Genomic DNA, 23,842 nt, shown 5'->3' with positions numbered 1-23,842 from the left:
TCTCTCCCCTCAAGGGAAACTGCTTGGTCAGGGCTTCTCTTTCTTCTCCTGAACAARTGTCATCTTGGGATTTGCTGCTGATCTTGGTGACGGGGTGTGAAATTCCACAGCCTTCTGTGTGAAGAGAAAATAGAGAGCCCAGAGGTCTCTGTCTGAGAGCAGGGGCCTTGGGTGCGGAAGAAGCTGCCACAATCCCCATTTGTTTTGTTGTGGCCAAAGGGGCCTGTTCTGACACTAGGGAATAAAGTAGTCTGGTTTGCCGCTCGCCCTCTCTGGAGACTCGGACTGTCAAGCCATGTGTCGTATTGTGATCTGACCACAGGCATGTGGAACTTCGCTGTCACCTGTCACAAGCTCATGCAAACTCGCATGGTTTCTCTAGTGTAGTGTGCTTCATGTTTTCTGCTTTTTGATGTCCAAAATTCACAGCTCAGCTAGTGATGGGCATGGTCATCYCTGAGGGCAGGTGGGAGAACCCCTTCTGGGTCACTCAGTCCAATACTTTCTCTGGCCCCCTCATGGGAATCTCTTGCTCTAGTTTGCTCCACAAAGCCCAGTATATGGCCATTGGACTTCTGGTGTGATGCCACAGCAGTAAAAGGCCAGGTAATCTACCACTTGCAGCTCCAGGCCTGCAGAGGGGAGAGGTAGGCTGTACTGGGCAGTGGGTGTGCAGCCTGTTACTGGAGAGGTTCTGGGGCTGGAAAGGGCCAGGACATTTTGTTCAGGACCTCAGACATCAAGTCATGAAATGGATCTCTGGGATCAGCAGGGAGGAGTCTAGAAAGTGGTGGGTAGCTGGAATAAACTAGGTGGAGGTGGAGCCCATTTTAAGGTGACTTTTAGGTCTATTTTCAAAGGATGATTTATACAAGACAAAAATACAGTTTCTCAAGGGATGGCCGCAGGGATACAGGAGCAGATGGGTACTGTGTTACTGCTGGAAGGCTGTTCTRCCCAGAAACCCAGCATCTCTTAAATCTGTCATGGTACTTCTAGGTTGGGGATCTGCAAAGAGACCATGCATAGGGCTAAACTCTGAGGCTAGCCTGATGCGAATTGCCCTCTGGCCAGGGATGTCCTCATGCTAGGTCGATATTCGTGCTGCACATGAGAACAGCTGAGCCCCAGAGGTAAGACAGCAACAGGGATATTGTGCACTGGAAGGCCTGAGGGCAAAGGCCCTGGCGTGCTGGGAGCTCCAAGCTGCTGGTAAACGCATGTGGTCTCTGTTCCCTGCCTTGCAAACGAGAAAGCTGGGTGCAGGGGATCTCGGCCACCACCTCCTCATTTTTCRCAGAGGCAGAAGGAATTTCTCAGCTCAGTGTTTCTGGTGGCGGTTAGTGGCAGCGGGAGCTGAGCCTCCTYGGGCCCCCCGGCCGCTCTTGCAGCGGTGGAGGTCTCCCTCCAGCTACAGCTTGTTACCTCTTGCACTGAGTAAGGCTGAGWCTGGGATCGCAGCCTCTCCTGACACCCCTGTGCCGGGTCCCAGGGATGGGAGTACTGCTGTGGGAGGAGGAAGCTGTTGCTGGGTTTCACATCCATGGCAGAGAGGAGCCCAGGCGATGTGCCCCACGTCGTTTGCAAATCAGGGACTCTGCCTTGGAAGAAACAGGGGAGCTGCGAGGTTTGTGTCCTCCTGGCTGATGCCACTTTTGTTTTGGTGCAGTCTGCTCCTTCTGCCTCTGGCCCAGGAGGAGCGATGGGGCAGAGACCCGAGATCGTCAGTCTGCAGGGAGCAGCAGGGGCTCGTGCCCGCTGCCTGGGCGCTCTGCTCCTTCCCTTGGCATGCTGCGAGAGTCTGTTCCCATTGGTACTCGGCCTTGTTTTTTCCCTGCTCCTATTTTAAGAGTGTGTTCCCAGTCCGGGCGCTGTCACGTGGCCCCGCTCAGTTTGTTTCCATGCATCTATTAAAAGACAATACCCAGATAGGAGTGCTCGTAGGAGGGCTGGGCTGGGCGGCAGGCCGGCTAATTCAGGCCTCGTAACCCTATGTGGCCGGCTGGCAGCCTGGAAACATCCTGTTTTGGTTTCTAAAAACTCTCTGGGCAGCTTTTAGCTCATCTGTGCTGAGAAGGGCAGGGACGAGCTCCATCGTATGCCTTGGCCGCCCGCTCTCGGCGGGGCCGGCTCCGGCTGGCAGCGCCGCCTGCCCGCTCCCACGCTCGGCCCTTCGCTCGYGGCCGGCGCTGCCTCTGGCCTGCTGGCTGGTTGACCGCGGCGCAGGGCTGCCGGGAGGTGTCCCGGCCCGCCAGAGCTTGCCCGGGGCAGGGGTCTGCCTCAGCAGGGTGAGCGCGGGCAGGCTGGGTCCCTGCCCCCGGCTCCGGTGCCCTCGGCGCGGCGGTCCGGAGCTGGGAGCTGACCGCATGCGGGGCGCGTTGGTCTGCTGCCACGGGGCTGTCCGAGCCCTCGGCCTGTTGCACAGCGAGGGGAGCTGCTTTAGGGAGGCGGGTGACATCGGGGTGCCCTGTGCCCTGYGGGGAGCCAGCCCAGCGCAGCGAGGGGCACACCTCCCCATCAGCAGGGAGGGGAACCACTCCGTGCCCCTTACTCCTCTGAGCCCCGACGTGCTGGTGGGATGGTGCTTGGCAGCGGAAGCGAACCCTCAGCACAGCTGTTTTCTTGGGGTTTCTGGGGCTGGAGGAGGGGTTGGCAAGGAATGTGTTGGAGACCCTGTGTCCAGGGCCACCCTCCGGGGAAGAGCTGTGGCTGATGGGAGCGGTCTCAGCAGCTCCTGCTTGCAGCTTGCTCTGTTGGGCTCTCCGCTCTTATCTGTGGCTCATATCGCATCTATTTTCAATGATTGTCTTCTGCTTTCTGCTGCCTCCTCCTGGTCCCAGCCCTTCCCCTGCCTACTGTCATTGTGAGCTGCTCCCCAAGGAGAGCAAAGGGGAGGGATCACGGGCTCGCTGGGGCTGCTGAGTGTGGCAYGACTGATGCGGTGCCCTGTTGTTGCCAAACTGCCTTCCCCTCCCAGCTCCAGCTCAGCAGAGCCCTGAGACACAGGGACAGTTGGAGGATTTTGCCCTTTTAAGGGGAGAACTTGGCTGGAACAAGCCGACGTTTTAATCCCTGTGGTCCTCACCCTCTGTCGTCGTTGCTGCAGCTGGGAGCACTGTGCATTGCCCCAGGAGCTGCGAACCCTGTGGAGGTGCCTCCAGGCTCCAACTGCTGCTCCTGGACCTGTGAGAGCTGGGAAGGAGACTGGGATGATGTGAGGCTCTCACTGTCAACAAATCTGCACAGAAAATCCAACTAGAAGATTGCCCTCAGTCTGTTGTGCCTCTGCCCTGATGTGTGAGTGATGTGACACTCACCCTGCTCAACGTGTCCCTTCCACTTGGAGTAGCACCTCTCCAATCCTGCCTCGGGGAGCGAGCGCTTGGCTGTGCGGGCAGCACTCGGCTCCCTCCCTCCGGCCCTGTGCATGTTGCTCTGCTCCACTCACAACAATTACCAGATTTCATAATAAACCTAAAACTCAAACCTTTTCTGGAATGTCTTGGGGCACTTGCAGGGGTGGGAGGTATGGAGGCCCAGCTGTGTTTGACCAGGGTGGTTTGTGCCATGCTGGGGTTGTGTATGCTGCAGGTGCTTTGCGTGGGGGGGCCAGGCTGTCCTGGCCACTGCCACCTGCACAGTTAGTGTCATTGCACAGTGACATGGTGGCAAGAAAGCTCTGTCTGGACTGGATGTGATGAGTTCCCTTTCCTCTCCTATCCCTGGAGASAGCCAAGTATCTCTGTGTGGAGAGTCGATGTCCTTGCTGTGACGATTTAAGCTGCTGTCCATCCTGGCTGTTTGTCCCGTCCTTTGCCAGGGACCGTGCCTTTCCCAGCAGGATCAGCAGCAGAGAATACTTGCGCCTCCCTCACCTGCCTCTGTGCAAGGCTTGTGGCTGAGCTCAAGGTATGAAAATGGGTTTCCCTAGGTGTGTGATGTGGCACTGAAGTGCAGAAAGTATTTGCAGACCATCTCTTCCAGGAGCTTTGTTGCAGGAGTGGAGCAAGGGATCGCAACAGCTTAGTACCATGAGCAGRTTTTCATCTGTCAGTGCCCAGGCTGTTCCTTAGCACTTAGGGTGGCTAAAGGGAACAGCAGCAAACAGAAGTGTGGCCGTCTGCATGACGGTTCCTCCTCTGCAGGACTCTGATACCAGTAGGTGGGATGCTGGCACCCACGTACCGGCTGGGAGAGCAGGAGTRGCAACACTGGGAGTTCAGGGCATTGACTAAGGAGCAGGACCAGTGTCCCAGCAGTTCCGGGAGGTGACTGACTGCTGTGCTTGGAGAGGACAGAAGTATTGAGGCAAAGAAGACAGGAGTAGGTTTTCTCTCTGAGGCCAGTTGTATGTCTTACTTCTTGCGTTCCTTTCCRTTGCAGGACGCACCGACACTCAGCTGGAGTGGCCAGACAAAACACGGGGAGTGGAGAGCAAAGTCCTAGCRCCAGGAACCGGCACCGGCTGCAGGCCAAGAGTCAGAACCATGCTGGCATGACAAACGGCACAGCGAACGGCACAGGTGAAACGTGGTGTCAGTGGGAGCTCTGTTCTGGCCTTTTGGCTAGAGATGTATGGTGGACAGAGCCGTGGTGGCTGCATTTAGTGGGAGAAAATGAATTTTTGCTGAAATAAAGAATCTTCTAGTACTCAGGAATTTCCTTCCTGTGAAGGAGCTATCAATTTTACTTTTGATAAGCTGAGTAGCCTGAGCTCCATAGATCCCACTGGTAGGACCTATTCTCCATTTTTCGAACAGTTTGTGTGGCTCCTCTCTGGAGACTCCATGGCGTAAATGCTGCATCTGGTTCCAGGTTTTGAAAGGAAGACTGGAAAAGCAATGTCACGAATGCCACAGAGAGAACAGTCATCACAGCTGAATGAACTTTCTTTTTCAGAATTGTGAACATTCAGTTGAATTTGCCCATCAGATTTCAGTGAAAATGTTTTTGAAGTCTTTACTCTCCAAAAATGGGGAGAAACAGCTGTCTGTATCTAGTGCCAGAAAACATACAAACCCACTTCTAAACAGGGTGCTGATTTTTATACCAGAGGATGTTTCTGGAGGAGTTTTTCTTGGTTTTGCTTAGGTTTGCCCACAAAACCGTAAATATTTTGTGGAGCAGGGCCTGGGATCTGGTACGTAGCTAACTGTAAAGCCATAAGCGTTTTATCTGCCTCTTGCGTAGAACCTGGCTCTCACGTAGAACGGGTAGAGGAGTTCCAGCTAGAGATAGAGGGAAACCCCTCCAGAAGCTGTGAGATGTGATGCTTGAGACAGTGTCCTGGCCCGTAGTTGATGTGGGTTCAGTGGAGGTCCAGGTGTCCCACATCCTGGGTGAGTGCTTCAGTCGYTGTGTTATTGGGTAAGAGGTAGGCAGCAAAAGTGACACCGCTACCACAGGCATTTCCTACTCCTCTGCACTGGTTTTGCGAACAGCACTGTCCTTTCTTTTGCTTTTGTCAGAGATCTGGAGGGAAAAGCCAAGTACTTTGTTTCGGGTAGAAGGAAATGTTTTGTTCAACCCGAAATGAAGACTCATTTTCTTTCCGTTTCACTGGAAAAACCTGGAGCAACATAATTTCAGTTTTGCCAGACGTTTTGGGAGGGAGATGGGGGAGTGGGAGGGCGAAGTGAAATGTTGCTGTTCAGCTGTGTCATCTTGCTCACCCCCGGTCTCTGCTCCCCTCCCTGGAGCTGAGGTTTCTGTCTGCCGTGGTCAGACCGGTGCTGTATTTGGAGCGAGTGCAGAGTTTTGTCCGCTGTCACCACCCAGCCCTTCTCAATGTCCTTGCTGTGCAGGGAACAGTCCCTCAGGCTGTGGACAGAGTTTTTGTTCCTGCAAGTATAACTTGGCGTTTTGGCTTTGATTTGCTAAAACACATTTTATTGGATGGGCCCCAGCTTTCCCAGTGGGTTTATGACTGTGCTGTCCTCATTGCTGTTTACTGCTCACCAACCTCTCTGTCTTCCAAAAGTCCTGTCAGCAATGATTTTATATTTCAGGATGGGGAGACGAGGGTTTTGAGTGGTTGGGGCTAGTACTGGTACTGTGTGTTACGCTCTCTAGAATGCCTCTAGAAACCTTTCTCCTCTTCCATTTTAATAGGCTTTGTTGACATTATTGTGCTCAATTTCTGAACAGCCTATTGCAAGACTGAGGTCAAGGACTTCCCAGTTACTTTTATCACTCAGAGCTATAATTTCATCTGAGAATAAAAGGAGGTTATTTCATGGCATGTTTCTTGCAAAGCTGTGTTGCTTAGCACTGACTATTCCTGCTGAGCTCCTTCCTTATCTATTGAACTTTGGATTAGCTTTTCCACTGTTTTGCCCAGGACTGAGAACAAGCTAATTACACTGTAATTGCCTGGGTCATTCTGCCGATTTCCTTTGAAGATTGGCACAATATGCTTGAAGCTTCTAAAACACCCCTTTCTGAGACTTGCTAAAAATGAACACCAGTCAGAGATCTCCTCAGCCGAGTGCTGCAGGACTCCTGATGGGAGTTACTGTGAGCCTCCTGATTCAGGAATCCGCATCTCCTTTAGATGCTGCCTAAGAGGCTCCTTTAGTAACCAAGTGCTGCGTAACAGGTTTCCTCCAGTGATGGAGGATATTGTCCCGCTTCCCTCCAACTAAAAAGCAGAAGTGTACCAAGCAGTTTGCCTCTTCTAGAAAGTATCTATAGTTCKTCAGTCTCTATCTGTGAGATATTATAATACTATGAGGTTTGTTTCCTAGAATACTTCTAAGTATTTTGGCTTTTAGACACAGATATTTCTCTTAGGTCTTTRCTTTCCCTTAGAGTTTTCTACATTTCTTAACTCTAACTCATGGAGCTCTGCCTACTTCCTTTTTTATGCTATATTTTGCTATTTTWATGCTTTTGTTTTGCTACTGAAACCAGGATGCCTTCTAGCTGAAGTTATCCTGTGCTTGACTGTCAAGTCATGGTTTTTGGCTATCTAATAAGTATTCTCAAACAAATTCCCTTCTGTTTTTTGGTCTGCATTTTCCTCCTGATCAGTTTTCATCATAATTTTCCTTTACTCTGTGTCTTCCCCTTCCCTTTTCCAAAAATGCTGTGGAACCCAGCAAAATTTAGCTTTTACTAGTGCAACTAAATTACCCAGTCTGTGCTTCCCTCTGCCTGGAGGGGACCTTGTGCCAACAGTTTTCTGAGCTCCTGCTTGTTACCTGAATTAACTGCAGGCCTGCAGCACGTTTGTGAGCAGCAGAAGAGATACTGAGCACAAGTGCAAAGTACCTCTGCTTTTGTCTGGAGAYAGAACGGGTGCAGGCAGCGGCAGCAGTTCACAGAGGATCTGACACCTACTCCTGGGTGAACAGAGATGCTGCCTTCGCTGCAGGCTGGGGGCACCCTGCAGGTCCCATGCATGGATGGTAACTGCTGCCACCCACTGTTTGCTCTGGTACTAGGGCTGAGCGCGGTGGTAAATCAGCCAGGGCCCCCTGCTACCCTTCCTTAACACTAACAGCTCTGCCTTTCCAGTGAACGGAGACTCAGCGGGTGCTGCAGACGTTGAAGAGGAAAGGCCGTCAGCAGAAGTGATCTCCCCCACGACAGCAGCAAGCGTGGCTGACGGCTCTGTCGCTCCCGCTCTTCCTGCCTCGTCGGCCTCCGGAGAGGCAGAGGARGCAGCTTCTGGCTCGGGCGCTCCCCAGTCCCGGGCTGCGGTGCTAGCCCTGGATGCTCTGCCCCCTGGGTAAGCAGCTCTGCCTTCTGCTTTAGACTCTTTCAGACCAGCGTGGCTGCGTGTGTGCAAGCTGGAGGAGCAGATCGGGGCACTGCTCTGCCTTGGCAGCTCAGAGCAGCCCAGACCCTCCCGATCTGCCGTGCTGGACCATGAGAATAAGCAGAGGAATGAGAACAGCAAGGGGGAGATGAGGGTCCAGAGCGGGTAGAAGCATTAGGGGCTGTTAGGGATGGTTGTAGCATCCAAATTGCTTGTGCAGAAAGACATGTTGTCTTAGTCCAGATTGTGCCCCTRCTCCATGGAGACAAACTATTATTAGTCTGAGCCGTGCAGCCAGGGTTTGACTGTGCTGCAGGACTCCGCTCTCCTCCTTTAGGCTAGGAGTCCAATCCATGTCCGTGGCAGTTCTCTGAGGTGACAGTGGATCGCATCTCTGTGAAGAACAGTCTCTCAGTGTCAGTGCCCAGAAGGGGAGCAGCAAAGTCCTCTGCTCTTCTGAAACACAGTAGAAGCTGTTAAAGGGCTCAGTTAGTGCGAAGAAAATACATGARAGAGTGCATAAGAATTTCCAGGGAGCTCCCTTTGAGTAGGAGGGCGTGATCGTTAAAAAGAAACCTACAGAAACACCATAACCATAAAAACCATAAAAGTGTTCACTGCTGTTGGGGGAGGTGGACAGGATCCTCACATAGCTCATTTGTCACGTGCAACCTTGAAAGCATGAACAGACAACAGCAAGCAGTATCAARTGCATCAGCAGATGGAGGCCAGGCAGGACTTCTCCTGGGCCTCTCTGGAGTTACCAGTAAAGAAGAGTGAGAGGAGGTCTTTGTTAGTGATGCTGCTGAGCTGGTCTTAGATGATGTTTGTGAGAAGTATGGAGGCCTTGAAGTCCTCTGCGTGGAGGAAGGTAATGTCAAGCACTGTGCCGCACTTACGGAGCGGTGCTGCATAATGAAGATGGCAGCAGGGGAGGCCTCAGGCAAGAGAATGTTGTTCTGGGCCAGTTAGTCTCCCTTGTGCTCTGCATCCTCCTTCGCCGGCAGCATGTGGCAGGAGGAGCTGGGAGGAGAGCTTGGGACTCAGCAGAGCAGTGCCGGCAAGCACGCTGATCCTCGGTGAAAGCTGTGAGACGGTCTCTGAGCTCAGCCAAGCTCCCGTCTGCTGCCCTGCTACCTTTTTGAAGGAAGGCTAAGCTGAGTCGTTCTCCCCTTATATTTCAGACACCTTTAATTTTGGACCGAAAGCGCAAAGCAAAGGGGTTGAAAATGGCTTGTGTTTCCTATGAAGGGAGCTGTTTATTTTCCTTTGGCTAAGCCAATGCCTGGAAGGTCAGGGCCTCACTCGTGTGTCAGTCACAGGTAATTAGGGTTAACAGCTCAGTGTGCCTTTATGTGGGGTGTGTGAGGGTTACTGTTCTCTGGCCTGGGCGCTTCCTGTTTCCAGGCAGCTGGAAAAGTCCAGTGCTCTGAAAAACGTCTTTATTCCAGCCAGAGCTTATGCCTATTGCTGCGCCTACTAGGTAGACTGAAGGTCTCCTTTCCCCTACCTTTGCATTACCCAGGGTGGAAACAGGGCGTTGTTTCTTTCCTGGGATGTGGGGGCGATGAGGAGCCTGTAGCTACCATGTAGGTACTCGAGAATAGAGTTTAAGGAGGCTGCAGGAGGCTCAGGGATGTTGCTTTCTAAGACACGTAAGTCTTCCGTTTACCTGGTTGGAGGCAATGTGGAGCCAAGTGGAAGGGTGGCCTGTGTCCTCTCTGTGTCTGTCTCCTGTGCTGCGTTCCCAAAACAGAAATCTGGCATATCAGAGAGGGAGGGTGATGAAACTGTTGTATTTTGCTTTTTGGAAGATGACAGAGAAGAGCAGTGGAAGGGGGAGCAACCTGTCCTCCAGGCTAAGCTTGCAGTATTTGGGAACTGTAGAGACACCTTTGATTTGCACCTTGGATCTTTTTCCATCCCTGTTGTGACCACAGGATCCGTAGGAGGTGAAATAGAGCAACCACCCTCATGCATGTGTTGTCTGAATTATATGCTTGTGCTGAGCTGGGCTGGATAGCACTTAAGCTACTTGGTCAGGTGGAGTCCAAGTATCAAGTTCTTTCCAGATGGGGGACAGGGGAGAATTGAGTCCMTCCAGGTCCAAGTGAGCCATCATGAGCCAGGTTTCCACAGTGCGAACCTTGCCCCGGAGAGGCTGKACTAGCTTCTACAGGGGCTGCTGCAAGAGTCTGCATTGCCCTTGGTAAATAGGGATTGCACAAAATGCAGTGGCACTAAGATGGTATAAATGAGCTGCTGGGGATCCCTTGAGACCTGATCTGGGGAAGCTCATTCTTGGCTGCCTTACCACACCAGAGAATTGCTTCGGCTAGTGGTTTGAGGCCCAGCTTGGGAGATGGGGATGCAGCTGGTGGGGTAAGCGGAGGCAGTCGTGCTTCAGGCAGAAGGGATGCAGGCAAAACCAGGCCACTGCAGATYTGGCAGCAAGATGCTCTCCAGAACGTCGTGCAGGGTAGCCCCTTGCTGGCCTGGCTCCCGCCGTGATGACTGTGTGGGGAGCGTCGCAGAGTGCGTGAGTAACGGCTCTCGCTTTGCTGTTTGCAGAAGCTGCGTGCCCCTGCAGTGCCGCCACTCTGCCACTGAAGAGCCTGAAAGCAGCAGTGTCATTGCCTGTCCTAGAAACCTCCAGAACTTGTGTTTTCGTTGGGAACCCGGGCTCATTTTCTAAGCRTCTCCTTTGATCTGTGCGAGCATAAACAGCTTTCAGGCTTTTGTTCCCTTCAGCAGTTGGAGGGGTCTTAGCATCTCGCAGCTCCTTCTGCTGGTGGCTGCCCTGAGGCTGCTGGTCCCACGCTCGCTGCTGGGCTGCGTGCGGCTGGGGCCTGCAGAGGGTTCATGTGGGGTTTCCAGGCTATTCATTCTGCTCGGGTAGCTGTCTCTGAACAGCTGCACCAGATGTAGCGGGCACAGAGGCATCTCGCATACAACCAGGAGTCTGTTCTAGGGGCTGGAGGATACTGGAAGGTAATCTGAATAATTCCAGACCCAACAGTGCCCAGAACCCTCCTCTTATGTCCTCCTGGCTTATGTAGAGCCTGTTTTCTTGTGAAGCCAGAGAATGTGTGTGAAGAAGAGCAACTGGTTGCAGCACTCGGAAGCCTTTGACCTGGGGTCCTGGCCCTCACCTATGGGCTTCCAAGTGGACTGACAGTGAAAGGTGGGGGAGGGCAGCCAGAGTCACTGACTTGCATCTGGTTCCTATCAGCGATGGTCCTGTACTGGGGACAGGCGGTCATTAACACGGTGTGTGTACACAGCTCTGTCTCGCGCGTACAAAGAGGTACATTATACTGCCTGGCAGAAGGCATGGTGCTGTGGTTTCTTACATAAGGAGAGCGTTTTGTTTGGCCTGCAGGGTTACCTCAGCGCTGCCACTTTGCACCATCCAGTGCTCCCTGTATCTGCTGCCCATTGCAACCGTTTGCTGCAGTCAGATGGGAGTTACATAGGTGCACTGTGGGTCCAACAAGCCGTGCGTTTCAGACGCGCACCAGTGATGCACATGGATCTAGAGCTCTAGTGTCTCCTTGAGTACGTCCCTGGATACTGGAGCATAGACATGGGAATGACTGTTGCTAGCAGCACGTTGTAACTGCAGATGAGACGTGCATTGAAGCATTGAGATGGGAGATGCTTGATTGTGCTTGTGCCCTGAATTTGCCTGGAGGCAGAATCCCTGGCCTCAGCAATGGACATGAGACAAGCTGATAGCTAAACAAACTCAACCATTTGTGTTTTTACACTTGAGACCATAATCCTGCCACTGTGTTCGGTGATTACAACTTCGCACCTTCTTCTACCAAGTTTTTAATYGTAACTCCTGTCAAGTACTGTGGGGAGTTGACTGTGTCCTCCTCTCTTGTGGGATAATGAAGCAACAGTTTATTCTAAATGTCAAGTTCCAGTCTATGTTCTTAGTGCCTGTCTCAGCTTTTCCCTCAGATGGACTTTTGCTGTTGAGGTGGATATTGCTATTCCCACTGTCTATCATTTGTTAAACTATTGATCTTTCTTGCCAGCGGTGGTGCGGCAGCACTCATCTAGGAGAAACGTTGGCTGGAAATAGGTCCCWGAGAGGAAGAGCCTGTTGTCATGTGTGTTCCCTGACCTGTCCGTTGAGGGATGGCAAATGAYGTGCAGGGAAGCTTGAAAAGGTTGAAGCCTTTGAAGAACCGGGCAAGGTGGTCTAAGCAATGTTGGGTCGTATCAGCTCCAAGTGCCCCTATTTCTCAGAGTTGCAGGATGACAGCAGGGATAATAATTCAAAGCAGTTTACTCTGTAACGCATGTGATTCACTCTTTGTAGCAACAAAACACCAGATTGTGGGTGAGGCAGCCCTCAGCAAATTTACTTTTCAGATCACCAAGGAGCTGCTGAACTGAGGAGCACATGAGCTTGGCAGCTGTTTCTAGGGATCGTAAGATGGGGACAGTCTGCAATGGACATCAGTAACAGCCACTGCTTTGCAGCACCATCAGCAGCTCTCCTCAGAATCCTCTGTGGTTCTTTGCYGTCATAGGGGCACCAGATGAATATCCTACCAGGGATCCGGAAACCTTCTGCTCTAGAGGAGTTTCTGCCACAGTGTTTCTGGTCTCTACAGCCACAGAATTAGTACCTGAGGGCTTGAGAGCCTTCCAAGTCCTCAGAGCCCGATCGATCAGAGGACTCAAACTGCAGACATATTCCCAGTAACTTTGGAAGACCTGTCCCTTCCAGTGATGGACACTGGCACCATTGATTCTGTGTGAGCGAGGCTGAAGTTGTGTTCATCTCGGAAGCACTGCTTGTCAGTGTGGACAAAAAGTATAGGACATCCAGCTGTGGTTGCCTTGTGCTCTCTGAATGACCTGTACTGCAGTCTCTAGATCCATCCAAAACAGCCAATTMCGTAGAACTAACTTCGTCACAAAGATGATCCTTAAGGGGATTTCCTGTGATGGTGATCATGGACGTCCATTCTGGCATTTCTCTGGACTCTAACTGATACAAAGTCTTATGAGTGGAATTGTGCCTTGSAATTTTATTTGTGAATAATATTACTCTACCAGAGACTTATTTTGGGTGTGTATCTGATCCCTAATGAGGACTGGAATTATCCACAGTATGAATCTAGAATGGGGGCTTCCCAAAGATTCAGTGACTCGAAAGCTGTGCTTGAAGTGGGGAGCTCTCCAGCCAGCAGCACTTCCAGAAAGGCCTTCTGTCTTCCCAGGGATACCCAGAAATACGGCTCCTTTCCCATTCATCTTGTGGGGTAGACATGCTTGTGTCTTTAAGAAATCTCAGGCATGCCAGCTCTGGTTTTCTTTTTAGAAGTTTCAATCTGTTTTAGCTTTCCTGATATTTTTATGCTCACGGAACATGARTTTATCACTAGTGAACAGGGAACAGGCATTTTACCTCTGGCAATACCCAACGCTGTCCAGGGATGACTCRGAGAAAGGGATGACCACTGACTTTAGAAACTTAGATCTGCGAGTAGCACTGGATAGTAGCAAGTCTCTCTTGAAAGAGACTTGGTCAGTTCTCTGGGTGGAGCTCTGCTTAGCAGCCCATTGCTGTCACAAAAGTGGTAGGTCCTGACYTGGGTTGTTTCCATCAAAGACAACCATTGGTGTTGTAGATCTGTTCTTTGGATGAGAAAGATCCACTGTTGCTGGATGGTAGCTTTCATTTGCATGTTCTACCTGTTCATTGCAAATGCCTTGAGAACTTTTGACAAGCCAGAGGAGCAAAGCCAACAGATCTAATCTAGAGTTAGGCAAATTTCTTGACTATATCTTGAGCTTGATGTTCAAATCCACATCYTGCTTTTAGGGGATTGACTTTCTTATCTCAGAGTGTAAGATTGCCTTCTGCTAGGTCAGAAATTTTTCAGGCTGCTCACTTGATTTCTGGACAGTTCAGGTCTTGCATGCTGTTGAGGTTTGAAAAATCCTGTTGAAACTGTCCTCTTGTTCTGTCTTCCCACCTCTGTAGAAAGCAGTGTTGAGACTGAGGCATAGTCTGTGGACCTGTGGTCATGGTCAATGTGTGGTTGTGGCTCTTGGGGCAGAGGCCACAGTTTGGTAGCTTAAATCTTATGCTGTAGAGGTTTGAGGGTAAGATGGAATTGTGCAAACCAGACAACGGGGAGTTGGCACTTGGAGTATCTCCTTCACAAAGTGCTACTTGCATTCTGCAAGCCTGCATTTGTTCAGTTGCCATCACAGTGTCACTACAGAGGCTCATATATTAATTTCCTAGGGCTTTCTGTGATGATTAATTGAGGTTGAACATTGAATTGGAAGGGAGACCTGTGGGAGTAGAAGTGTGGCAGGAGAACATTTTATCTGTCAGCAGCTGTATGCTAGCCTTTCTCTGTTGTAGAATAAAAGCTGACAGAAAAGCATGGTGCTTCACGGAGGTTTTATGTTTGCCAGGGCATAAACTTTCATGAATGAATTAAGGCAAAGAATGGTTTTCAGTGTAACTGTGTAAAACCAGCCCTGCCTATCGCACCAGCTCCCCTTAGGGGCCACCTCTAAACTGAGTGCCTTGTGGACACGCAATGTTTTTAAGAGGTATCTGTCAGCAATAAGTAGAAGGGCTGCCAAGAAAAATTTCAGCCCAAGCCCAAATTCAAAGGCTCCCCTTTAAAGATGTATTAAGAGAAACCAAACAAAAACTACATCAAAAACTCACAGGGCATAAAACTGACCCTGTGTGAAATCTTACACCGACCCTCCTACTTTTTGGAGGAAATTAGGAATTTATGCTCCAAGTTTTGCCTGTTTTCAGAATGCAAGCTGCTGTAGCACCTCTATAGTAGTCTTTATCTAGCAAGCCAAATAAACGCTGTGCAGACCTGCTGTCTTTCTTTATTTTAAATGAAGATTAAAACACTGTAACTAAGCAATGCTAAAAGGCAGGTTTACTAATCTACCAGATGCAACCCTCTGGATGTTCTTGGTAATGAGATGATTGTTAATTATTCACAGCTCACTGATTCGTGGGGAAGGCTTGACTGCACAGCTGCAGCCCAAGTGTATGGGGACACAGGCAGCGTTTTAATTCAGAAGCTGTTTGGATATGACTTAAAGTAGTTGAAGATGCCTGTGAGTTCTCCTGGTCCTACTTGGAGCAAACCTCCTGTCTGGGAAAGCGGGTCCCCTGCACTGTAGCCATCCTCATGGGAAGGGTAATGCCCCCAGAGCTTATGTGGCTGCCCGGAGATGGRGGAGTCTAAAAGTCTGCCCTGTGAGTGGAGCCACACAAGGTGCCACCAGCACACCAGCTGCTGCTGCAGTGTTGGGTGCCTCTCTCCTTTTTCTGCCTCCGTGTTGCCAGCTAAGAAATGAGGAAAGGATCAGAAATCTCTTCCTGGCTGCAAGTAATCACAGTTTGTGAATCCATCCTGAAGGTGAAGGTGGTGCCTGCTTGTTTCTAAAGGTGCTGTCCTCTTCCGTGTGAGGCTGAGTGTGCAGGAACAGGGCCATAGCTGGTCTCACTGTCCTTCAGATACAGGGACTGAGGCTGCGGAAATCRTCTGGTTATTGCTGGATCCACATTGCTCATTCTAGCTGAGCCGCTTTGCTTCACCTCTGTGCTTTGGTAGTGTACAGAAGCTGTTGTGTCTGCCTCGGGTTTCCTCATGCTCTCTCCAAAAGGTTGACAGTCTGTGGGTTTTGGTGGTGTCCCTGATATCTGCAGGTGTCAGAGCAATGTGGTTTATGGAGAGAAACCTGCGAGATCCTGTAGTGGGAAGCATGCTGCTCTGGCTAGCATCATGAGGGGCAGTTTTGTTTCGTTAGCTGTGCTTGGACATCCCCAAAAAGCAGATGTGAAGTGTCTGTCGACTTCTATTGGGTCACGCAGCATACAGGCTGCCTGCTACTGCTTCARGTCAGGATGTGCTGGAGCAGGGGAAGGGATCTGAGGAGACTTATGTCTTCTGTTGTGTGTGAGGTGTCCTTAGTAGGAGCTCTGTGCCACTGGCACCCCTGAGAAGCGTTTTGCTCTCTTTTGCTCTGCTGATGCCTGTGTGATGCCTAGTGAGTACCTTGAAGAGCGAGTTAGCAGAGAGGCTGGATGGGAAGTGTCTGGCTGGGTTTTTGCAGGGCTTGCAGGCCTGCCTCTCTCCATGTCACTGTCACTGCTGGAGCAGAGAYGTCCCATGGCTGCCTGGCCTGTGTTACCTGGCTGATCCACTTGATCAGAGTGGCTGTGTCTCACTCCAGTTTCCTCTGTTCATCTGCCACTTCCCTTGTTCCGCTAGTTGTGGTCACCAACAAGAAGTGGTCTTGGTACAGGGTGTTTCAGCTGGCCTTGGTTCCTGAGCATTCCCTGTGTTAGAGCGAGCAGGGGCGTGCTGACGGGTGCAGAGTGGCATCCCTCTGTCTGCTGCGTGTAAAGAGGGCTTTCACCTGCAGGGCTGGAAACGTCATCTCTGTAYGACTTTCACTTTTAAACTTCTGTGRTGATGACGTGGTTGATTCCCCTCCACCTCTGCCAGGGTTTGATCTCTGTGTCAGCAAGTATCAGCTGTCTCATGATTTTCTCTTTCAGGTGGGAACAGCGAGAGCTGCCTAATGGTAGAGTCTACTATGTAGACCATAACAACAAGACAACCACCTGGGAGAGACCTCTTCCTCCAGGGTAAGGTGCTCTGAAGGCAAGTGGTGTCTCAGATACCAAGCAAACTTGTTGTAGTGGCCGTACAGGAATCTGCAGAGAAGGGGGGAAGTCGGTGGCAGGAGGGAGTGGAAGAAGGTCTTTTCGCTCCTAGAAAGAACAGAGGTGAGATGACTAAGTGTTTACTGGCTTGAAAACACTCTCTTCATCCTCTATAAGGCCTTTTCTTTTTTTTGGGGAAATGATGAAAAGACCTTCCTATCTGTTGTGTTTTGGCCTTTATCAAATGATTATTTTTTTAAAACAGTCCATGGAAATCACTGGCAACTTGAGCAGCAGTAATTACTTAYGAGCAGAACAGAGAGGTGGGCTTTTGGAACAGGAGTCTGCAAAGTCTCCCTGAGGACCAGGAGAAGGGGATAGGCCACGTGTCACCTAGAAAAACAGACACTTTAGATGAGGGATGACTTGAGCTCCTGGTGAGCAGAAGCAGGCATGCTCAGTGTTTCCCAAACCTASAGTTGGACCTTGTCCTCTCTCAGAGAGGCTTCATACGTTCTTAGCTGTGGGGCTCCATGAGATGTACTAGAAGAACTCTGCAAAACTTGTGTCCAGGAGGGTCATGCTTTCATTTGCAGAGTAAACAGTCTTCAAGTCATGAAGACTGTATGTAGCTCTCTGGGCCCATGTGTTTTCCAGAAGCTTGTTGAATTCTCACTTTCTCTTTGTGCTCCTAAAAACAGAGAAGCTGGTAGAGTCAACACCAATATTGTTCTCTAGGTGGCCTTTATCTGAGGTTAGAATGACTGCAGTAAGCTTTAAAAGCTAGTGTACTGTGTGAAGGTGAAMTAAAAGCTTATTTTCTCCCATGGGAGCCTGTAGGTTTCTCTGGTCACACACTACTTTCAGTTAAACTATGACCTTTGCAGCCCTTCCTGCCACCTTCTGATCCTCTAACAGCTTAAAATCTATCTGGTGTTAAAAGAGGCAGGCTGTTACCAGAAAGGTAGGTTCCCCAGGTGTGTTCCTCCCCTTCTAACATCATAGTATTTACAGTTAGCATCTAGGCATCTCCCATCTCACAGCTCAGCAACACTGCTTCATGTGATGTTGCAGGAAGAACCTAGTGGTAGATCCCATTTTATCCAAAGAAACACCTTCAGCTATGAAATTGATAGCTATACTGGAMCTGGGAGTGGAGCCCTCATGTTTAAGGTGCTCAATCTCGTGAGGAGCCAAACCTGTCCGAAATCTGCCCATAGTGTCAGAGTGAAATGAAAAGTCACAGTCTGCATGAGGAAACTCATAGGCCCAACAGCTCTTACTGTCTTCCTGTCCTGAAGAAYGATGAGCTGTTTTTCTTACCTGTGTTTATGGAGGCTGGTGAGCTGTTGAAGTGTTTCTGGGAGCCGGAACTCAATCTGTCATGGATTCTGAGCCACTACATGGAGAACGCGACGAGCTTGGCAGCTGGTTAAATTCACAACACAGTGCTCCTCTAAATTGTGTTTTCAACACGTTCTTGGGCAGCAGCTGAATATTCTCAAGCTGCTGCTCCTTGTCCAGGGCCCCCAGAGCCAACACTCAGCAGGGGAAATAGGAGATTCTTCCATGTTAGACCATGTTCTGTGCCTTCTGCCATGCCTCTTTAGCTCTGCGAGGTTTCTTTCTTCTGGCCCCCATGCCTTCACACTAGCATTAGTATTGAGTTGCCACATGACGGCTGGAGACACCTGCCACTAGATCTGTCTGTRCTGCCCCTTTCATCAACGGAAAGGGGTTGTTCCAGAGTAGCTCCAGACCTTGTTCCCATGCAGCATACCTTCCTCTTCCTGGGCTGCTGACTGTGGGGAGGAGAGTGGAGGTGGTTCCATTTGTGGAAGGTGGTTTTACCTGTGGGTGCCTGGCCCAGTCCTGTCCTTTGAGCAGTACTGATGTATATGTGCTGTTCTTGGGGAGGACCTGTATTTCAGCTGGTTGTCACAGGAGGGAGCATCAGTTATCACGGTTTTCCAGTGTTACTGCTGTGGTGCCTGAGGAGGGACTCTGCTGGGATGTGTCCTGGGGGTTTAGCTCTGGCTTAGCTACAGCTGATCTCCTGAATGTTTTTGAGGCATGTTGGTTCAGCAGTCCTATGCTGTGTGTTCAGGCTCCATGAAGTAGAAGGAATGTTGGAGGAAGCAGAGTGGCGGKGTGTGTGCGAGTCTGGTGCTGACTCCCTTGGAGTGGGAGACGATTAAGCCCTGAAGCACTGAAACARGAGCTGGAAGGGCACGGCGAGCCGCTTTCCCGAGGGAGAACTGGTAGTGATACCTCCTTCCTGTGCTGTTTGCAGGTGGGAGAAGCGCGTGGATCCTCGAGGAAGGTATTACTATGTTGACCACAACACCAGGACCACCACATGGCAGCGCCCTACAGCCGAATATGTGAGGAACTACGAGCAATGGCAGTCACAGCGAAACCAGCTCCAAGGAGCCATGCAGCAGTTCAGCCAAAGATTCTTGTACCAGGTGAGGGCCAGTGGCCACAGTGGCTCAGGTAGTGCTTTCCTGGTGGTCCTCACCCAACCAAGCCTGGGAGATGTGGAGTATGAGAAGAGCAGCCCTGTTTTGCCTGTATGGCGACATGACTTGCAGCTGGCCTGTGTGGAGATGGTCTGTAGGCTCGGTGAGCTCAGCGGAACAGTGCTCCAACAAAAATTCCCAGAAGTTCCTCTGCTCAGGAGAGAGCAGAGTGTGGAGTGTGGAGAACCTTGTGGGAATAGTTTGCTCTTTATCAAACAGCTAGTCCAGCCTTGAAAGGTGGTGGGAGATGTCTTCCGCAGCCTGTCCATGGTATGTCCCTTCAGTGCTAGCATGGCCAGGCACAGGCTTTCTCCCTTGGCTTTCATCAGCCAAAGCGTGCTGGTCCTGGGCCGTGCATTGGCCTTCCTTACTGGCCTTGCTCCTGACCTGGTGGAGAGGGAAGGGGCCGGCCTGTGCGAGGCCTGCAGGACTTGCTGCGTGCCGTCAGAGCCCGGGCCTGTGCGGGGAATACCATTGCAGCCTGCCGTGTTGTGGGTGGGGAGACTCTCGGGGCTGAGCTGTTCCTTCCCCAACTCTCCGTTCAGCTGAGGGTGGTATAGTTGGATGCTGGTGGCCTCAAGAGGCAGTGCCAGTAAATATGAGCCCAGGCTACAAGTGCTGGCATGGTGAGCCCTGCAGCAAGAGCCAGGGAACCGGAGTGCCCAGAGAGTGAGCGCTGCTGGGCTCTGTGAGCTCCATCCTGCTTTCTTTGCTTTTTTTCCCTTGTTCTTAATTTAGGCTGAATAACCAAGTTTCCTTGCTGGGCAAGTGGTCTTTCTGTAGCCCCATAGAGCAGCAAGTCCTGAACAGAGTAGGGTCTCAGACCGCTCTTGTCCTGGCCTTCCCACTGCTGCCTGAGCCCAGATATGGCTTCTGGAGGTGGTGAGCATCCTCCGATAACCAAGTCAGCACTGGCAACCCTTACGTAGCAGGCTAAGCAGTCATCCAGAATGAGCAGTCAGAAGCATTTCTGCTTCCCAGACCAGTGGTATTTCAGTGCTCCCCCCATCAGCCGGCCCCCTTGCTGTATGGGAAGTATAAAACATTGCTCTTGCCAGGAGGAGGAGAGCTCCAGTGGGGCAGGTGCAAAGTGAACATGTAAGGAGCAGGGTGACAAACTTCTCGGTAATGTTTACTTCCTCTCTGAGGAAGTCAGGAGGTTGATGYGTCCCAGCAGGATACAGAACTGCTGCTGCTGCTAGTGCCATCTCCTCCAGCGAGGAGCTCGGATGTGACCTCCCGGGAAGGGGCTGCACAGAGCTTGCGGCACGAGGCAGAGCTCGGGCTGCTCCGCAGGACGCGCAGGGCGCTGCTCTGAGCCCRTTTCCCACCCGTGCCCCTCTCTCCCTGGCCAGCCTGGCAGGCCGGAGCGGCTGGAAGGGGTCCGGTCCCGCGGAGCGGGGTGGGCTGCGGTGGCTTTGCCTGCYGCGTGCCCGGGCTCCCGCCGCACGCTGCTAGCGGGACCCGCACGGGCAGCGCTGGCTGCGTGGCGGCGTTCGGGAGGGGGCTTCCGCCGGCGGCTGAGCTGGATCCCGAGCCTGCRGCTCGCTAGCATCTCCGCGAGCGCCGGCCCTGGAGCCGCTCCAGCGCTGCGCGGCTCGCCCTGGCAGAGCGCAGAGGGAGGGACTCGCACTCCAAATTTAGCCTGATGAAACGGTTGTACTTTTGTGTCAAGCTTTCTGCTGCCAGCAGCGGTGGATCCTGCGCGGCCTCCTTCCCTGCAGGGGCTTTCTGCTTGGCTTCGCCCCGCTCTGCCCAGCGGGCAGGGAGAGGGGAGCGGAGCGGCGGCGCTGCACCCCGTGCTCCCGTGGGCACCGCGGGCCTCTGTGCCCTTCCAGCGCGGCTCGCAGGGCCGGGTGCAGCCGGGACCCCTCTGCCAGCGTGTGCCGGGGGGCTCCCAGCCCGCGTGCCCGCGCCGCGGGCTCGGCAGCGATCTCCCCCGTGCCGAGGGGTCTGGCGGGCAGGAGGAGCCAGGCTCTTCCCAGCCGGGTGCCACGCGTGTGGGGCCTGCTGAGAGCGACGGGAGGGCTGGCTCCCCGTAGCGCTGCCCTGCGCTCTTGTCTCCCTGCCGTGTTTGTTTTAATTAGTTATTTTTAGGTCGCAGTGAGGCGATACCTCTGGACGTGACTCGACTGTGTCTCTGGCCAGTCTGTCTGGGCAGGGAAGGGAGCGGAGACTGCTCAAAGCCTGAGGCACGCTGCATCCGGCCGGCGGCTGCCAGAGGCAGCGCCGCGGGGCGCGGGAGGCGGCTCGGAGGAGCGGGGGCTGCCCTGGCCCCCTCGCAGGCCGTGCCCTGGGACGTCCCCCCGGCGCTCGGTGCCCTTCCTGGGCAGCGGCTGGGGGCTCCGGCAGCGCCCGGGCCCTGCGAGGAGTCAAGCCTGGGGGTGCTGCACCCGCCCCCTCCGCAGCCGGGGCCGCAGCGGGGAGGGCCCGGCCGTGGGCAGCCTTTCCCGCGCCCCCGCCGGCTCCGCGCGCTCCCCCGTCCCGCCGGGGAGCACGGCCCCTCTCCTGCGGCTCGGTCCGAGGAGGTGTGGTGAACAGGCCTTCTCGGTTCCCGTGCGTTTCGTATGCAACCGTTAAAAGCGCTTGCAGCTCCCCCGAATCCCCAGGGGTTCGGGCCGCGCGGGCGTCCCCGGGGGAGCCGGGGCCGAGGCGCAGCGCGGCCGCCGGCCCGCGGCGTCCCCCGGTTCAGGCTGGGTGACGGGCGGCCGGGGAGGAATAAAGGTGCTTTGTGCAGCGGCCCCCAACCTGCTGGGGGTGGGAGGCGGCGGGCCGGGAGACGCCTGTCTGCGCCGGCATGAATGTGCCCTCAGTGCGAGCGCATCCCGCGGCCGGCGCTGCCCCGCGCGCGGAGGGAGGGGGGCCGCGGCCGCCAGGAAGCGCTGGGCGTGGACGGGGCTTGTGGGAATGATTTCATTGGAAAGGCCTGCGATATTTTTTCCCTSTTGTGTGTGGTTCTTGGAGAAGGTTGGAGGTGTAACTGGTGGGGATAGTCGCCTTGGCCAGCAGGCGCTGAGCAGCCGCGCACATCTGGACTTTGCAGCTTGGTCCCGCTCCGCTCCGCGCACCGTGGCACGGCCCCTGCCCTGCCGCCCCCTTGGCTGCCCCAGCCTCTGTTTAGTTTGTCCTTTTTTTTTTTCTTTTTTTTTTCTTTTTTTTTAACACCCCTTGAGTGTGCAAGTTTTTTTTTTAGTTCTTTGGGAGCAGATTCCCTCTGCTGCGAGCTGTGGGCCAACAGGAGGCGAGTGGAAAGCAGGGGACCGTGCGACTCCCCATCACCCCCCGCTCCTTTTGCRCTCTGCTTTTTCCAGTCGTCTTTGCGTTGTTTTTTATTTTGTGTTTTTGCCCTCTCTGTTGTCTCTAGTCGTCTGGCGCCCCGTCCGACAATGATCCTCTTGGTCCCCTTCCTCCTGGCTGGGGTAAGTACAGCGCCTCCTCACCTGCCTCCGCTCCCGCCGGCCGGCCCGGGCGCCGCTGCCCCCTCCGCGGCCGGCCGGCCCGGGGCAGAGCCGGGCTCTCCGCGGGCTCGCCCACTCCTGCCTGCTTCCCTCTCGGTTACCGGGCACCGCGGCTGCGGAGCCGGCGCTCCCCCGCGGCTCTGCGGCATGCGGGGCCGCATCTGCCCACGATTAGCGCAAGCTCTGATTTTAAATCCAGCTTTTTCCCACTTCTTTTTTCCTTTTTCCCTTTTCCTGGAGGGGTTCCCAGTTCTCTCTCGCAGCTACTGAGCACAGAAGTGTTTGTGGTTCTTCTTTGGACTTGAGGACAGGCGAGGCCTCCAGCTCCCTGCTCCTCCCCAGACCCCGGCTCTGCGGAGCGGCGGTCCCCTCCTGGCCGCGTCCCCTCGCCGGGAGCCCGGCTTCGCCGCGGGGCCGGGATCCGGCGGGAGCGGGGCCACTTTGCCGCCCCTGGGCTTGGCGCTGCTGCCTGCTGGGCTCTGCCGTGCCTCCCCCTCCGTGGCGTGGCGTCGCGTCCGAACCGGGCAGCGAGGCCTCGGCATTGCCGAGCTCCGGGGAGCGGTGGCGGCCGGTGCACGGGCCCGTGTCCGGCGGCGCCGAGGGGAGCTCGCGGGAGCCGAGCGGCGCGGGGGCGGCCTGCGGGCTGGGCCCTTGCGGGAGGTCCCTGTGCCAGCCCCGGAGCCGGGGGGGCCGTTCTCAGCGCAGAGCATCCCCGGAGAGGGGGAAGCCGGTTCGAGACGACGCTCATGGCCTGCCCCTTCCCGGGAAGCGGCTGCCTTGGCGGGCTGCCTGGGTCCGCGGGCACCGGGACAGCGGGGGCGGCAAACCCGGCGCCTCGTCCTGCCCCGGGAGCGGCCTCGGGTGCCGGGGGCGAAGGCGCTCGCGCGCGTTTCCTGGTGGACATCGTCCGCCAGCGGGCAGCGAGCACGGAGGTGAAAACGGGAGGCAGGTCGGAGCAGGGCCCACTTGGGAGAGGGCTGGGCGCCGCGCGCCGTGGCTCGTGGGGGGCGGGCAGCGGGTCCGCGGCGCCCGCGGGGAGGCGGGCGGTGGGCYGCCAAAGGGTCCGGCGGGGGCCCCTAACACTGTGCCGGGGGAGCCCCGGCCTGGCCGCGGGTCTGCGGGCTCCTGCCGCGCTCCGGAGCGGAGCGGAGCGTCCCCTCCAGCGGTGCTGGCCGGGGAGGAAGGTGCAGCTGCGTCCGGAGCCCCCACGCCGCGTGGGGCGGCTGGGGCAGCTCCCTCCGGCGGGAGAGCAGCTCCGTGCGGGTCCTGCCCCGGGAAGTCTGGGGAAGGTTCGGGAAGGTCCTGGGGGCGGAGGCAGCCCCACTGTCACGTGCGGAGCGGATGCGCCGCAGCCCCTGCCCGCAGCGGGACCGCGGAGCTCGCCCGGGCCCTGGCTGGCTGCTTGGGGCAGCCC

At 54.2% G+C, this 23,842-nt stretch overlaps 1 protein-coding gene across 2 annotated transcripts in view; it reads left to right on the top strand.

Annotated features, from left to right (window-relative positions):
- The window catches only part of WWP2 (WW domain containing E3 ubiquitin protein ligase 2), a 45,685-nt gene that overhangs the window by 13,496 nt on the left and 8,347 nt on the right, over positions 1 to 23,842 (top strand). For both annotated transcript variants that reach the window (XM_085305724.1, XM_085305723.1), the window contains exons 6-10: positions 4,384 to 4,523; positions 7,519 to 7,732; positions 16,341 to 16,430; positions 18,742 to 18,916; positions 22,335 to 22,389. In XM_085305724.1, the coding sequence (XP_085161850.1) occupies positions 4,384 to 4,523; positions 7,519 to 7,732; positions 16,341 to 16,430; positions 18,742 to 18,916; positions 22,335 to 22,389 (674 nt within the window). The remainder of the gene's footprint in view (positions 1 to 4,383; positions 4,524 to 7,518; positions 7,733 to 16,340; positions 16,431 to 18,741; positions 18,917 to 22,334; positions 22,390 to 23,842) is intronic.

Source organism: Rhea americana, unplaced genomic scaffold (genome assembly GCF_003343005.1).
Source record: "Rhea americana isolate MKP2758 unplaced genomic scaffold, rheAme1 scaffold_226, whole genome shotgun sequence".
NCBI lineage: Eukaryota > Metazoa > Chordata > Aves > Rheiformes > Rheidae > Rhea > Rhea americana.
The sequence above is the reverse complement of the archived record's forward strand: the minus strand, read 5'-3'. Positions and strand labels throughout refer to the sequence as shown.